Source organism: Drosophila montana, unplaced genomic scaffold (assembly GCF_035044405.1).
Source record: "Drosophila montana isolate Dmon_TW-CO22-7 unplaced genomic scaffold, ASM3504440v1 contig_402_1, whole genome shotgun sequence".
Taxonomy (NCBI): domain Eukaryota; kingdom Metazoa; phylum Arthropoda; class Insecta; order Diptera; family Drosophilidae; genus Drosophila; species Drosophila montana.
The window spans coordinates 363,943-378,065 of NW_026998739.1; the positions used below are offsets into that span (position 1 = coordinate 363,943).

At 39.7% G+C, this 14,123-nt stretch overlaps 3 protein-coding genes across 7 annotated transcripts in view; 1 reads left to right on the forward strand and 2 right to left on the reverse strand.

Moving 5' to 3' along the window:
- kuz (zinc-dependent metalloprotease kuz) overlaps positions 1–5,708 on the reverse strand; it is a 152,517-nt gene extending 146,809 nt beyond the window's left edge. For 3 of the 5 annotated variants that reach the window (XR_010438066.1, XR_010438065.1, XM_064698273.1), the window contains exons 1-2: positions 5,356–5,708; positions 4,006–4,593 (exon numbers count right to left, since the gene is read on the reverse strand). Coding sequence is in view for 2 of the 5 variants with exons in the window: in XM_064698273.1 (XP_064554343.1) it covers positions 4,006–4,069 (64 nt within the window). In the remaining 3 variants the exon portion in view is untranslated. The remainder of the gene's footprint in view (positions 1–4,005; positions 4,594–5,355) is intronic. The other 2 variants (XR_010438067.1, XM_064698272.1) reach the window with 1 other exon arrangement.
- Positions 5,709–6,040: 332 nt separating this feature from the next.
- Positions 6,041–7,901, forward strand: pim (pimples). Its single transcript, XM_064698276.1, has 3 exons — positions 6,041–6,215; positions 6,293–6,664; positions 7,499–7,901. The coding sequence occupies exons 1-3, from the start codon at positions 6,173–6,175 to the stop codon at positions 7,750–7,752; spliced, it is 669 nt and encodes a 222-aa protein (XP_064554346.1). The 5' UTR covers positions 6,041–6,172; the 3' UTR covers positions 7,753–7,901.
- Positions 7,902–10,395: 2,494 nt separating this feature from the next.
- Positions 10,396–13,997, reverse strand: scat (VPS54 subunit of GARP complex scat). Its single transcript, XM_064698115.1, has 2 exons — positions 13,517–13,997; positions 10,396–13,442 (listed from the first exon to the last, which is right to left on the reverse strand). Exons 1-2 carry the CDS (start codon positions 13,690–13,692, stop codon positions 10,802–10,804), a joined length of 2,817 nt encoding a protein of 938 aa, XP_064554185.1. The 5' UTR covers positions 13,693–13,997; the 3' UTR covers positions 10,396–10,801.
- Between the last annotated feature and the right edge of the window lie 126 nt (positions 13,998–14,123).

Genomic DNA, 14,123 nt, shown 5'->3' on the forward strand with positions numbered 1-14,123 from the left:
TGCAAGCTGTTTGAGTTTTTTTTTTATTATTTACTGACTCAACCCGCACAAAGAGAAGCAAAGTGAAAAGAAATAAAACGTTGTCTTCCATTTCAATTTCTGGTGAAATGGTTGATTGTGCTCAACAAAAGTTGTTGTTTATAATTCCAAAGACAAACGACTTAAGAATTGGTTTTCAAAAATAAAAAATAAAATTGCTTTGTTTCTTTTGCGTTATAGATAAATAGGTGTATAAATAGCAAAAATTAAGTTCAGGATTTGTGAGTAATAAATAAATTACTGATATATAGTTTCGAATTTTAAAATAAATTTCCCATGTCCAGTCATCAATACGCAAAAATTTCAGCCCAAAATGATTCATGTTGGACAATAGAAAACTTCAACTCAGAAATGAGCGACAAAAACAAAAGCAGAGAGGAAGCAAGTAAAGAAAGAATAAAGCGACAGCAAAAAGTGCCACCAAAAAAGTTGAAGCCAGGCCGATAAGTAAAACGAGTATTTGTGCTTAGTAGTTGCTGCCGTCTGTATCTGTATCTGTGTATCAGTATCTGTATCTGTATCTGAAACTGTTGCTCTTGCTGTTTTTACGTGTTGTAGTTGTTGCGCTTCCGCAGTGGCTGGTCACTTGGTCAAGACTGAGGCAGAGGCGCAGCAGGCGGCAGGGGGCAAATAACCGCAGTCGAAGACGAAGCCAGTTGCCAGATAAGCGGAGCGTGTGAGCCAACGACCAAGCTGCCGGACGCTGTATCTTTGTATCTGTATCTGTAGCTGTTGGTCGGCGTACTGTGATTATTGGCGCTACACCCATATGCATAGATATGTTGCCCTGTTTGTTTACTACGAACGCCGACGATATTCAAGACGTTGACCCTTCCGTTCGATCCAACAAAAAACATTTCGTACACAATGCGAATTTTTCGTTTGGTTTTTTTGTTTTTTTTCTACTTTTTTTAGATTAGCCGGCAACGAGTGGATTAACCGGTTTTCACTTGGTTTATTGTTGATGTTGTCTCTGTTGTTGTTGTTGTTTTGGTTGCTTCACACTGCTAATTAGCTGAGTAGTTGTAATGGTTGTTGTTATTCGGCTAAGAGCTGCCCGCCCGTGTTTTGTAAGGCTTGACCAACAAATTAAGGCAAGTGGCTTTCAATTGCCATACAATATCATTTGTTTAGTATTTTTATATGGGTCTGAATTGTTTCAGAAATTTGAATTAGAAAAACGTTTTTGTGGAAGAAAAGTATTTTAGATATTTAACATCAACTTATTAAATAACTCCAAACATGGTGAAGTCGAAAAAATCATTATATTTTATTTTATGTTGGGACAATAAGGATTGAGAATATTTGGCGAATATGAATCCTATCTGGAACTAGGAACTATAGTTCTTTATATTTATTATTATATCATATTATATATAAAACAAAATTTTTTTACTATTTATTTTAATAAATTAAGTGCCCGACCTCGAGCTAGTAAATTAAATATTTAAATAATAGAAGCTTTTTTTTCGAAAGCCATTATAATCTTTAAAATATAGCGTATTAGAAAAATTAATTTATTTCTATTTTATTTAATGACTTCCAAAAAAATGATAAGCTCTAGAATATTAGATTTTTGTAGTTGAACAAGCTTTATTAAACAAGAAACTACTGATTTATTTATTATATATATATATATATATTTATATATACAATTATATATACAAGTATACACACACATTTCTTTAATTTACCCTCCAACCATTGCCACTTCACTGTGCACAACAATTACAACCACACAAAAGGCACAATAATACAGATAGAATTTCGGGGGCTGTGGAACTGAGGGCGTTACGAATGGCAAAGACCCATAGACAATAACATTGAAATAAATGCTCAATCATGCAGAAATTAAGTTAACATTTTCATAAAAGCAGCAGCACAGTACAACAAAAATAATTACGCACACACACACACACACACACGATGAAAATGTAGAAAATGTGGGGTGGGGTGGGGTGTGGGCGTCGCCTTTTTGGTACTCTTATCATTTTAGTACCCACTTTCCTAATTATTTGCCATTGTCCTTTATTCTTCTTTTTCACAAATGGCGGCTGCATTTAATCGCTCTACTTATTTATGTGTGTGCGTGTGTGTGTGCGCGCTAGAAGAGATTTATGTGGGGAATTACATTTGCTTGGGGGTTTGCCCATATGGTTTAAAGTGTGTAAGAGTGTTAAAAGTGTTTTCTTGTATTATATATTGTTATATTTAGCTATATATCCAGCAACTTATTGCAGAATCAATCGGCGATGCATTTCTGTGTGGACTGAATTCCCCTTTTAAAGAGTGTAGGCATTTATTGACTTACAAAATTTGTATATTTGCAGTTGTATTTGTGTATATTGCAACGATAAGACTTTATTAGCTTTATAGCAAAGCGCATTACTAACAATTCTCGCCAGAAAGTGTGCATATCTTCAAAGATGCAAGTTGTGGACCAAGATCTTTAGGCTGTGCTTAGCTCTGATTCGATCATATTTTATTGTAGCTCCAACGGCCTATACACAATCCTCATATTCATGCTATTTTCATCGAATAAGATTCTTTATTTTAGTTTCGCTGGGTATCTTCGATTCTATCATAGTACATGAACCTCATATTCAAGTTATTTTACCCATCGTTAAAAGTCCAACCTACGCCCATTGATTTTCACCGAATAAGATTCTTTTATACATAAATCTATTTACAATTTTCTTTATTTTCAGTTTTAGTCTTCTTAAATAAAAAAAAAAAATAAAACTGAACTTTATTTTCAAGACAAAGAACTTTGTTGCCGCAACAAAATTTACAACTTTGAAAACGTGCTCCACAATCAAGGTTCAGTAGATGCTTTGAAAGTCTTTGAAGTGAAACAATGGATACGTTTTGTTCAGCCCGCAGGTGTCAAGGTCTTGACAATAGGAACCAGTTGTGATCACCAGCTAATACATATTCATATACCTATCTAGTATATATTCCAGCTAACTCTTCACAAACATACACATAACAAAGCGCAAACAGTGTGAAACTGAAATTCGCACAAAGTCGACTTTAAGCAGCGCTTTAAATGAGTCATGCAAGAGTTGTGGATGCGGAAATCTTTTTTGACGACAACTTGAAATATTTTCCACTGAGTTTGAGGCGAGCTGAAATGATATCGCACTGCTGCGATCTTTAAATTATTGCTAAATCGAAAGTTATATCGATTTATTACTATACAATATAAATTAAAACTTTAATGATAGGACTATATACAATGTGCAATTAGGTGGAGACTTAAAACAACTCAAAAATAAGTAAAGTTCGATGATCCCAATATCGATGTTTTCCTTTTCAATTTGAACATCGATAAAACTCGCTTATCGATATACATAAATATCGGCTAAATCTAATAAAAGGCGAAACCTCCATTAGCGATAAGGTAGAACTATTATCAACAAGTGTAAATTGGGATAATATATATAAACATAATCCAATCATTTATAGCAATAACACGAATACTCGAATTAAGATTTAGATTATTTATAATCGTCTGTTTTATAGGAGATTTCTTTTTAATTTAAAAATAATACAAATTTTTGGTAGTTCCCTTAAATAACAATCAAATGTTCTAAACGTAGCTTTTCTCTAGATAAAATTCGTAGGCTTTTGTTTAATTTTTTATTTTAATAAAGAAATAAGAATATTTCTAATGGTATAATAGAATAATAGCTTCCAATTCAGTTCCAATTTATTGATGTTCTAAATACTGAGCGAAAATTCACACTAATTTGACAACAATAAGAAAAACAATAGTAATAATTTTAATACAGTGAAAACTCTCATTACGGACACTACTTTTAGGCGGACACCCTTCTTGGGTCACATACAAATACCTCTACTTTAAGACATATAAACCTCTTGAGCGGAGTTCTTGTCCGCCCAAGCGAGTTTTCACTGTAATAGGCAACATTTATAAATTATAATTAGACTGGCAGCACTTACCATTTACGATGATAATGAAAATGATCGACATGAAAACCATATTTAATCCACATGTTGATGACATTATACGCAAATGGAATCCAACGTGTCGAATGCTGTGAAATCCTTAAGTCTTGTATTTGTTGTTTTTAAATATTGGCAGTAGGTTTTTCTATTTTTTGATCGTTTTGCCGAATCTTAACTAACTGCAACTATTTTCCATTTAAAATTTACTATTTCGAACACACGCACACACGCACAGACAGTGGCCATAAAATTTTACAACACTTTTTGTACGCACGACGGAGCGCCCACTTTATTATTATTATATTTTTACTATTTTATTTTTATGATTCTTTATTTAATACGATTATATTTTAACACCCGTCACGTACACTGCCAATTTATATGTATTATGATTTACGATTTTTATGCATTACTTTTCACTTTTTGCTTTTATTTTTGCGCGTAAAACATAAATGAAAAGAAAACGAAAAACCGAATGAAAAAATTTCGCAACGCGTCCAAAACGAAATTCACAATTTAAAATTATTAGCGGTGCTGTTGTTGTTGTTGTTTTATTTGCCAAGCGCTGTTATTGTAGCATTGCTGTAAAATAAGACGAAAAGAAAGAAGTAAGTGGGGAGCAATGAGAATGCAGCAGCTGTTGCTTGCGTGAGTGTGTTTCGAGTATTTTTGTTGTTCTTGTTTGTCTCAAGTCGGCGACTAAGCGCGTTGCGGGAAAGAGAACAACATAAACTGTGAGCATTTATGATCTTGTTCACACACACTCAGCCACACATGTATGCATATTAACGTTATTTGCGGCTGTTTAAATATTTTATAAATTCGTATTGGACAAAAATAATGCACACAACCCCCCCTCCCCCTTGTCTTAACATACACAAAACGAAGTACTGAGCATAAAAACTTGAATATAAATCACTCACAAACACAACTCAAAACGCACTCAACATAACAGACTGAGCGCGCGCACAATGGAAAAACTCAAACAAGTAAGCGTGAGAGCAGGTAAACGAGAGAGCGCACACTCACTGCAATTGCATAGAATTTTAATGTTATTGTTGATTGCGCTTGTATTTTGTTATTGTTGATGCGGCGGCATAAACAAACGAGGAAATCAACACAGTAACACATAAACAGCAACCGCTATAAACAAACATATTTATTAAAATGTTTGGCCCTGTTTTAGTATTTTCTTTATTCAAATTTCATTTGCATTTCACAGTTTTATGGTGCTAATTAAATGTTGTTATGCCGCGGTTCTCATTGCCTGCTTCACACACACACACACACACACACCAGCGCACATATTTCTACACACACGCAAACTCACACTTGCATACTTACATGTTTGCTTATGCTTTGTGTATGTTGTTCTCTTCTGTTGTTGCTGTTTTTGTGCGCGCATTAAATGCGTTGAAATGCAGCCATTTTGTCTTGCAATTGGCACTCACGCTCTCCGGCTGTCGCGCTATTGTGAAATTTTTGTGAGTTGTTAACACAACAATTGCTATGATACCCGTTGCACATTCATATTATTGGATTCTATTTAGCGCTTTTATTAATTTGTTAAGCCAACACATGCACACACACACACTCACGCGCGACGCAACGACGAATCACCCACGGCTTTTTTCGAGATTTTTTCCGTACCGACGCACGACCTACCCGTTCAATGGTCTTTTTTGAACTCAAGAGCGAAAGAAGAACACAAACAGTTTACCCTCCATCTATGTTATTGAACAGTTGCCTTTTTGAGTTTAACATCATGTTAGCTCACTGTAAGTTGGAGAGCATTGCAGCTGGAGCCTATCGAAATTATATTGTCTGCTTTTGCAATGGTCTTCAATAATAAATTGGATGCTAAGGAGTGAATTTCATTTTTTCTATAAGTTTAGAACTAGAGCTTGTTGGGCATTAATTGAGACTAACAGAGGTGATCTTTCCGGGCAACTTCTTTTGCCGGCGGCATGTGTTGCTTGAATTATTTTGGTAATTTTCATGAAGCCGCCTACGGTCACACTACAATTGTCGAACAACCCTGTTAGTATTAAACAAAAAATTTGAGCAGCTTGGCGTTGTATATTAATAATTAAAAATTATAAACTAAACGCTGGTGCTGTATTAACAAAATTTTGCAAAATATACTTCAACAAACTACAAGATGGCCCAAATTTGGATGGACGAGGAAAATGCTGGTGCACATAGTAAGTGATTGGCACCAAGTGCATATGATAATTATTTTAAACAATATAAAATATTTAATTTCCTGCTTGGCGCGCAGTGCTGCCCAGATCCGCGCGCAAGGCCATGGGCGACAATACGCTGCAGCAATCGGGCAAAAAGAGCGTTCTCAGCAAACTGGACAACGTAATGTACAACAAACCGTATCTAACGCCATTTAAAGGCGCCCACACAAAATGGCCCTTGAGCTGCGCGCCAAAATTGTCGCTGTGCAAGGAGACGCTGCAGAAGCAACATCGCAGCAGGCAGCCCAACAAGGAGTCGCCGCAGCTGTTGGAGGCGCAATTCAAGGCGCCGCAATTGAATGCTGCCAATGATCTCTATGCCAAATCTGCCGATCCCGCCAATGGATTCGATCTATTCGACTATATGGATTTTCCAACTGCGAAATGCATGAAAAACTGCCAGAAACGTGAGTTTGCCCTTAAAATTTTCAAAATTTCAATATTACACTGTGCTTACATAACTCGCAACAGAGTTGTTCTAGAATTAATATAATTTAGAAAACCAGAGTTGGCAATTTAGCCATTTTCTAGCTGTATTTGGCTGTTTTCATTAGTCAAATTGATTTAGCTTTTTGTTTATAGCCAATTTGTGCTCAGAAAGCTTATTTAGCTATTTTTAAAATTGGAGTCAGCTTGTTTTTGGCAGCAGGCTGAGAGAAGAAAACGACGTGCAGAATACCCTGTAATCTTAAAAAGGTGTGCGGCTAGTTGGGACAGAGGCTTAACTGGTTAATAGATAAAAATAAAGTTAATAAATATTACAACAAACATAATTCAACGAGTATTAAAAGCGGAAAGATTGATAAGCAGGAATCTACAGGAATATGATATCAGCCGGACACCAGGATTTCAAGGAGAGTAAATAATCAAGAATTGTTTCTATACAGATTAAGTTCTGTCTTGATAAATTGAATATTTAACCAAACTCAAACATAGATGGAATTAGGATAGTATTTTTTCTCGCGCAAGGATTGCCAAACTGCTTGGTCCATCTCTTAATGAAACCCAGAAAAGTCCTGACCTTATTGACGACAATAAATTCAAGAGTCGACTTCAAGTTCAGGATGAAGAAAATCATCTACGCTTCTTACCTTACCTTTAGAAAGGTTTAGATAACAGGAAGTCGTATCTTTACAACATGAGCTAATCTCGTACATTGAATACCCTTGAATCCGCTTGCTGGATTTCAGCTCAACATCAAATTCAAATCATCATCATTCATATGTTATTCACATTTTTAGCCATATCACACGAGTGCTTGGAACCAATGCTAAATGAGGATCTAATAGCAAAGCTACTGAACAATACACTGGACACAGCAGACGAGGAATCTGTTTACGATATGCCCGATTATCCGGATTTGGATGCTGATATTTACGCACTAAAGCCTAAGGAATATAATAATTCACATGAATCTGAGAATAATTTAGCTGATATATTTGAGGCCAGGCTGCCAGCAAACTTATATATGACGGACTTCGAGAAGGCGTTTTAGGGAATTTCGACTTTTGTTAAATCACGTTTAGAGCTTAAGCTATAAAACTATTGTCTGCAGTACGAAATATTTGTGGTTTAAACCAAGTCTATAGTTTGTCCACATATATATATATATATCTATTAAAATTTGTATTGTTTCTGTCTGAAGATATGTTTTTGACCAAATTTCTTGATTAGCTGAATTCTCTGTCCTTTTTTGATCGACATATTAACTTGAGCTATGTCAGTAAGAAATCATTAACCGATAAGCTTTGGTTTTTCTTGGAACTTAATGATACATCTATTTGTATCTTTTGTTTCCCAAGATTATCATTGATTGCCTAAGTCTTTGAATTCGATTTAATACATCATTTACCTGTCATGGGAATTTGTTGTTAAATATTGAAATTGGAAAACTTCAACAAGGGTTTTTTTTTTCAAATAATGCCCGAATATTTTTTTCTATTCAAATAAGGGGAAAAGTTGACAGACAAAATATTTCTATATGTCTACAAGGTTATTTTACCTAAGGCTGCCCGACATTTTTAGAATTTAATTTATAAACCTTTTATAAAAAGGAAAACATATTTGGGACACCTTAGAAAAATATATGTACATCTATGTCTTGAAAGGTATTTTGACTAAGACCATTTTTTAAATTTATAAAATGTTAACTAGTATTTCATATTTATGTAATTTTACAAAAGTAGTTGCTATCCATGTCTGCAAGAGCATTTTACCTATGGAACCCGACTACATTTTTCTACTTATAAAATCTATCTAAATAAGAGAAGAGTGCGGTTGCCTCAGATTAAAAAATATCTGTGTATATGTCTGCATAGGTACTTTATCCAGGGCAGCCCTTTTTTAATTAAGAAACATTTGATAAACATATAATTGGATGCCCTTAAGATAGAGTATATTAAACTAAGTATATATATGCAAGGGTATTTTATCTAAGGAAGCTCGACTTCTATTTGCTTTAGAAAATGATAACGAAGATTAAAAAATTATATCCATACGTATTTTAGAGAATTTACCTAAGGCATCCTTACTATTTTTTTATTATATACTAGCGGGTATAACCCGGCCTTGCCCGTGGCACGTATGTTATAAAATCAAAATAGCTTTGAAAATGATTTTAAAACTGATCGGACGGGAATCAAACAACTTTTATGCAAATCGGAAAACTCTTAAAACTCACCAAAAAAATCTTTGAAATGCATTTTCCACCGAAGGAGCTTAGATTTTGCAAAAAGTGTGAAACACGTCTCAAATGATTTTTCGTATAGATCTTTGGAAATAAATTTGAACACAAAACGTCATCCACCAAATCTTCGACCCCCATTTGCACCAAGGAGGACCGGATTTTTCGAAAAGTGTGAAACACCCCTTAAATGAATTTGAACAAAGATCTTTGAAAATAAGTTTGGGGCCGATCGGATGGTAAACAAAAAACTTTCATACAACCGTTTTCCGCCAATTTACCACTGTTGCGGGTGGAATTTCCCAAATCGCTGTAATACGTATTTATTAAGTTCTTATGTAGAGCTTTGAAAATAAGTTTGAAGCAAATCGGACACAACTTAAAACTTCGCCCAAAAAATCTTTAAATCGCATTCCCCCCGAAGAAGTTTGAATTCTGCGAAAAGTGTGAAACACGTATCAAATGATTTTTCTAATAGATCTCTGGAAATGAATTTGAGTGCGAAACGTCACCCACCAAATCTTTGACCTCTATTTCCACCAAGGAGGAATGCATTTTTCAAAAAGTGTGAAACACCCCTTTAATGAATTTAAAAATAGATCTTTAAATATGAATTTGGGGCCGATCGGATGGTAAACAAAAAACTTTCATACAACCGTTTTCCGCCAATTTACCACTGTTGCGGGTGGAATTTTCCAAATCGCTGAAATACGTACTTATTAAGTTCTTATAAAGAGCTTTAAAAATAAGTTTGAAGCAAATCGGACACAACTTAAAACGCCGCCCAAAAAATCTTTAAATCGCATTCCCCCCGAAGAAGTTTGAATTCTGCGAAAAGTGAGAAACACGTCTCAAATGATTTTTCATATAGATCACTGGAAATGAATTTGAGCCCGAAACGTCACCCACCTAATCTTTGACCTCCATTTCCACCAAGGAGGAATGGATTTTCCTAAAAGTGTGAAACACCCCTCAAATGAATTTGAACAAAGATCTTTGAAAATAAGTTTGAGGCCAATCCGATGGTAAACAAAAAAGTTACATACAAACGTTTTTCGCGATTTTTTCACACTTGCGGGTGGAATTTCCCGAAACCCCGTCTTAACGTGCACCTACATCACATAAGGTAGCTACAGTGAAAATTTCAGCTTCCTAGCTCTTACGGTTTGGGCTGTGCGTTGATCACCAATCAGTCAGTCAGTATATATTTTATATATAGAGATACAATGTTTCTAAATAGAAAAAAAAAGGGTGCCTTAGATAAAAATATCTTAATGTATATATATCTGCAGTTTTTATTTAGAAACAAAATTTGTTTATCAATATATGGTATTTTATTTGAGGCAGTCCGAATAATTTCTCTAATTTATAAAAATAGGAAAATATAGTTGGGCTACTTAACGATTTAACCCAATTATTTTATTTGATTTTAAAAATGATAAAAACAATATACAATTATATGTCCTTATGTGTCGCCAGGTTTTATTATCTAATACAAACCCGACTGTGTTTAGTTTTCGAACCCTTTCCCAACTTCATAAAGAAATCGTAAATTCCGTATTATATATAATGCCATTGTATTTGATTAGTTATGGACTTGGCTTAAATCAAATGTCTTGACTTTTCGCTTAATTGTTAATATTAGGTCAAAGGGTGAACAAAGGATTTGCATAATACACAATTGAAAAACAAACACAAATTTCATACTGGAAATATACAAAAATAGGCTTACATAAATAAAAAACAAAGAGCGGAGGGGGGCACACAACAAAGGACTCGGGAAGGGGGGACAACAACAGAGACTACATTGGATTGCCTAGATAGATTTTAAAAATCCATCACAATTGGAATAATACCGCGCTCAGTAGAGCCAGATGTGCTCGAGAATGCCATTGTCCAGCTGATTGGCGGGCAGAGCCTTAAGCGTACGCAATGTCTCCATATAGAAGGTCAGCTCGGAGGTGACCACGCCGTGCTGCGGCCCACCATTATTATAGATATTCAGCTTGAGCAGTTGCTCTCGCAGCTTGTCCTTGAAATTGCGATGGACCACACCGTAGATTTCATGTATTTGCGGCTCCGGCAGCACGCCCGCAATGGCCTCGTGCAGCTTAACCAAATGCCGTGAGATGTGGCGAAATGTTTGCGATGGTATCGGCGGACGTGCATCCCAAGCCTCCAGCTGTGCGGTTATACGCTCCGAGACAATGCCATGAATCTTGTGCTCGATCTCTTTGATGTGCCCCTGATAGTCCCGCTCGATGGCCTCATATCCGCTCATGCTCTCGAAATGCTCCCGCAGACGCGGCAGCAAATACAGCACCAGCTGCAGGGCACGCGACACCAGCGCCAAATTGGTGCTTGTTATGGTCTTCAGGCCGGCCACGCGCATCGCTCCGGCGCCAATGATCAGTTGGCAGCTGCGCGAATTGAAGCAGCGCAACAAGTCCACAACATTTCGTGCATGATAGCTGGCGAGAAGCGGCAGGCGATGCGCACTTCCGCCATACTCGTACAGCATTTGGATGAGCAGAAGCGCCACGCCTACCAGTGCAAAGGGCTGTTTGCCGTCCAGGAGCAGCACGGGATTGCCGCTCACATCGATGCCATTGTTGGTCACCAGACTGCCGTCGAGCGGCGCCTGTTTGGCATAGTCGCCAGCCGACATGCGTTCGATAATGCGCTGGAACTCATGTGGTATGTCCACCTGACGCCAGCGTTCCTGATCCAGGAGCAGCGCCAGCTTTTGCTTGCGCTCCGCATGAAAGCGTTGTGCGTAACGTGATGCCTGCACCTTGAGCGCCAGCTGGAGCGGCACACTGGGCGCATTGCATATGCCCTGGGTGGCCTCACAGAACTCCTGCACCACCTGCGTCAGCTGGAGCAGCTCCTGCTCAGTGGCCGCACAGCGTTCCAGGCTTTGCGGCGAGACAATGTTGGCGCAACGCTCATGACAATAATGACAGACAGCCTGGAGCAGCTGCTGCAGCTGGGCGCTGAGCAGTTCGTGATGCGCAGCACTCAGAAAGGCCTCCGAGTCGATCAGATTGACGGCATGCTCATGCGGACTGCTGCCGCCGGCGGCGGCGTCTGCCGTTTGCTGCATTATCGAGACGACCGCCTTGATGCGCTCGAGGACGGCGACCAGAGCATGGCTGGCTCGCTGCAGCATCGCTAGCCATTCGGCCAGGGTCAGCTCCAGCGACTGCTCGCCGGCGCCGGTCAGGCAGATCTCGTGATCTCCGCGCGACAGCAGCTCGATAAGCAGCTGCTTAATGATCGCCCGGATGGTGGCAATGGCTTCCTGCTGATAGCTTTGGACAAAGCCAAAGTTCTGCTTGCGCAGCAGGCCCATCACAATGGCCACCAGTTTGTCCTCCTCCGCGCAGACGCTATCCGTCTCCAGGTCGGCGTCTGTCAGCGGGCGATTCAAGTCTGTTGCGGCATAACGCTCGAATTCCGTGGTCAGCATCTTGTCGATGAGCTTCTCCATTTCGCCCAGCTGCATGGGCAGATGCTTAAAGCAATGTACGCCCAACAGCTCGGCGGCCAGTATCTCCTGGGTGGTGCTTATTAAGTCCAATGCGGCCACATAGTCCTGGGTGCCCAGGAGCAGCTGCAGCATATGCTGCGTCTTGTGCACGGTGGCCATCAGTCGCAGTTTGTCCAGCGTCGAATGATAGTGCTGCCGGCGCTGCGCAAAGCGCATTACGCGAAAACTATCCACAACGGCGCTGCCATGCAGCTGGGCCAGAGCGGCACGCAGCTGACGCACCTGCTCCGCGGCCTGTTGCATTTCCGCCAGTATGGCATGCTGTGTGGTCATCGCATGAAAGAAGGCCGCCGACTTTTGTGCCACCTGCTGCGCTATGCGCACCTCCACAATGTCCAGATAATGGGAGAGCTGCTCCTGCAGCTGTCTGCCCGTTTCCTGGCGCTGCACAGTGCAGCTGGCGTTGTCCTCGCCAGCCTCTGGCTGCATATAGTTGGGAAAGACTTGCGCAAAGGTCGCCGCATGATGCAGCTGCAGCTGCGACTTCAAAAAGATCTCTGGCACGGGCACACCACCCAAATGCTCCGGCGTAGCCGTAGTGGGCGTCAATTGTTGCTGCTGCTGCTGTCGACGCTCGTGCCATCGATAGCGCTTGCCAATGCTGCCCAGATAGACAGCGAAATCGGCGTGCGTTATGTCCGGCAGACGTGGAGTGCTCGGTATGTGTACGCGGTCCACAAAATGCTCGCCCCACTTCTTGGTGAAGAGATTGCCTTGCTTGCCACGCTGCGGATCGTTCAGCACGGCCGGCAGATTCTGCGCCGCCGAATAGACGCCCCATTCCGGGGGCAGCTCGCGCGTCTGCTGGTTCACATGATACTTGGCCACATGTGCATCGTAGTCGCGATCCGAGACGCCGTCCAGCGGCAGCGAGGCGCAAACTCCATTGAAACCGTAGCGGCACACAAAGGAGCCGCCCTCCCGCGTGCAGTGCCGGCTGCGCAAATGGCTGTTGGTCGGGCGACGGAAGGTTGGTTAAAGAGCTTAAAGATTTTTTCTCAAGCTGAACTGGGGCTTACTTACTTGACGAATTCCGCGACGCTTTTGAAGTGCTCCCGCGTGCAATAGTAGCAGGATTGCCAGCTGGGCGCGTTTATGTTAAAATTGGAAGCCGATGCGACCGATTGTTTTCGCTCCGCCGGCGCCACATGTTCCGTCGCAGCAGCGGCCGTTGTTGTATTGTGCTGCGCTGTGGCCATAACACATGCTTGTCGTGCTTGGAGCTGTGCGTTGTGCCAATTTGTTAAGTGCCTAGTTTATTGTTTTATATAAAAATTTTTTTTTGCCGAATTCTCGCCGCAAACGTTGACGTGTTATGTCAATATTTGTTTTTGCCTGCCGACCCGTCCATTGAGTGTTTACGTTGCATTTTGGCGCCTGGCCATGTTTTGCGCGTTCGTTTACTAATTTCAAGCTGTTGACGGCATAATTTCTATAATTTAAGCCTTCTTGTTGTTGATATATGCTAAAATTGAGCTAAATGTAAATGGAACAATATTATGATGACGTGCTCCAGTGTTGTACAATGTGTTTTGCTGCGGCAGCGGTGCACGTTCCAGCCTGCATGACATACAGCCACGCACGAAGCGACCGCTAAAATAACATTTTAATTAGGTAAACAAATTCATTG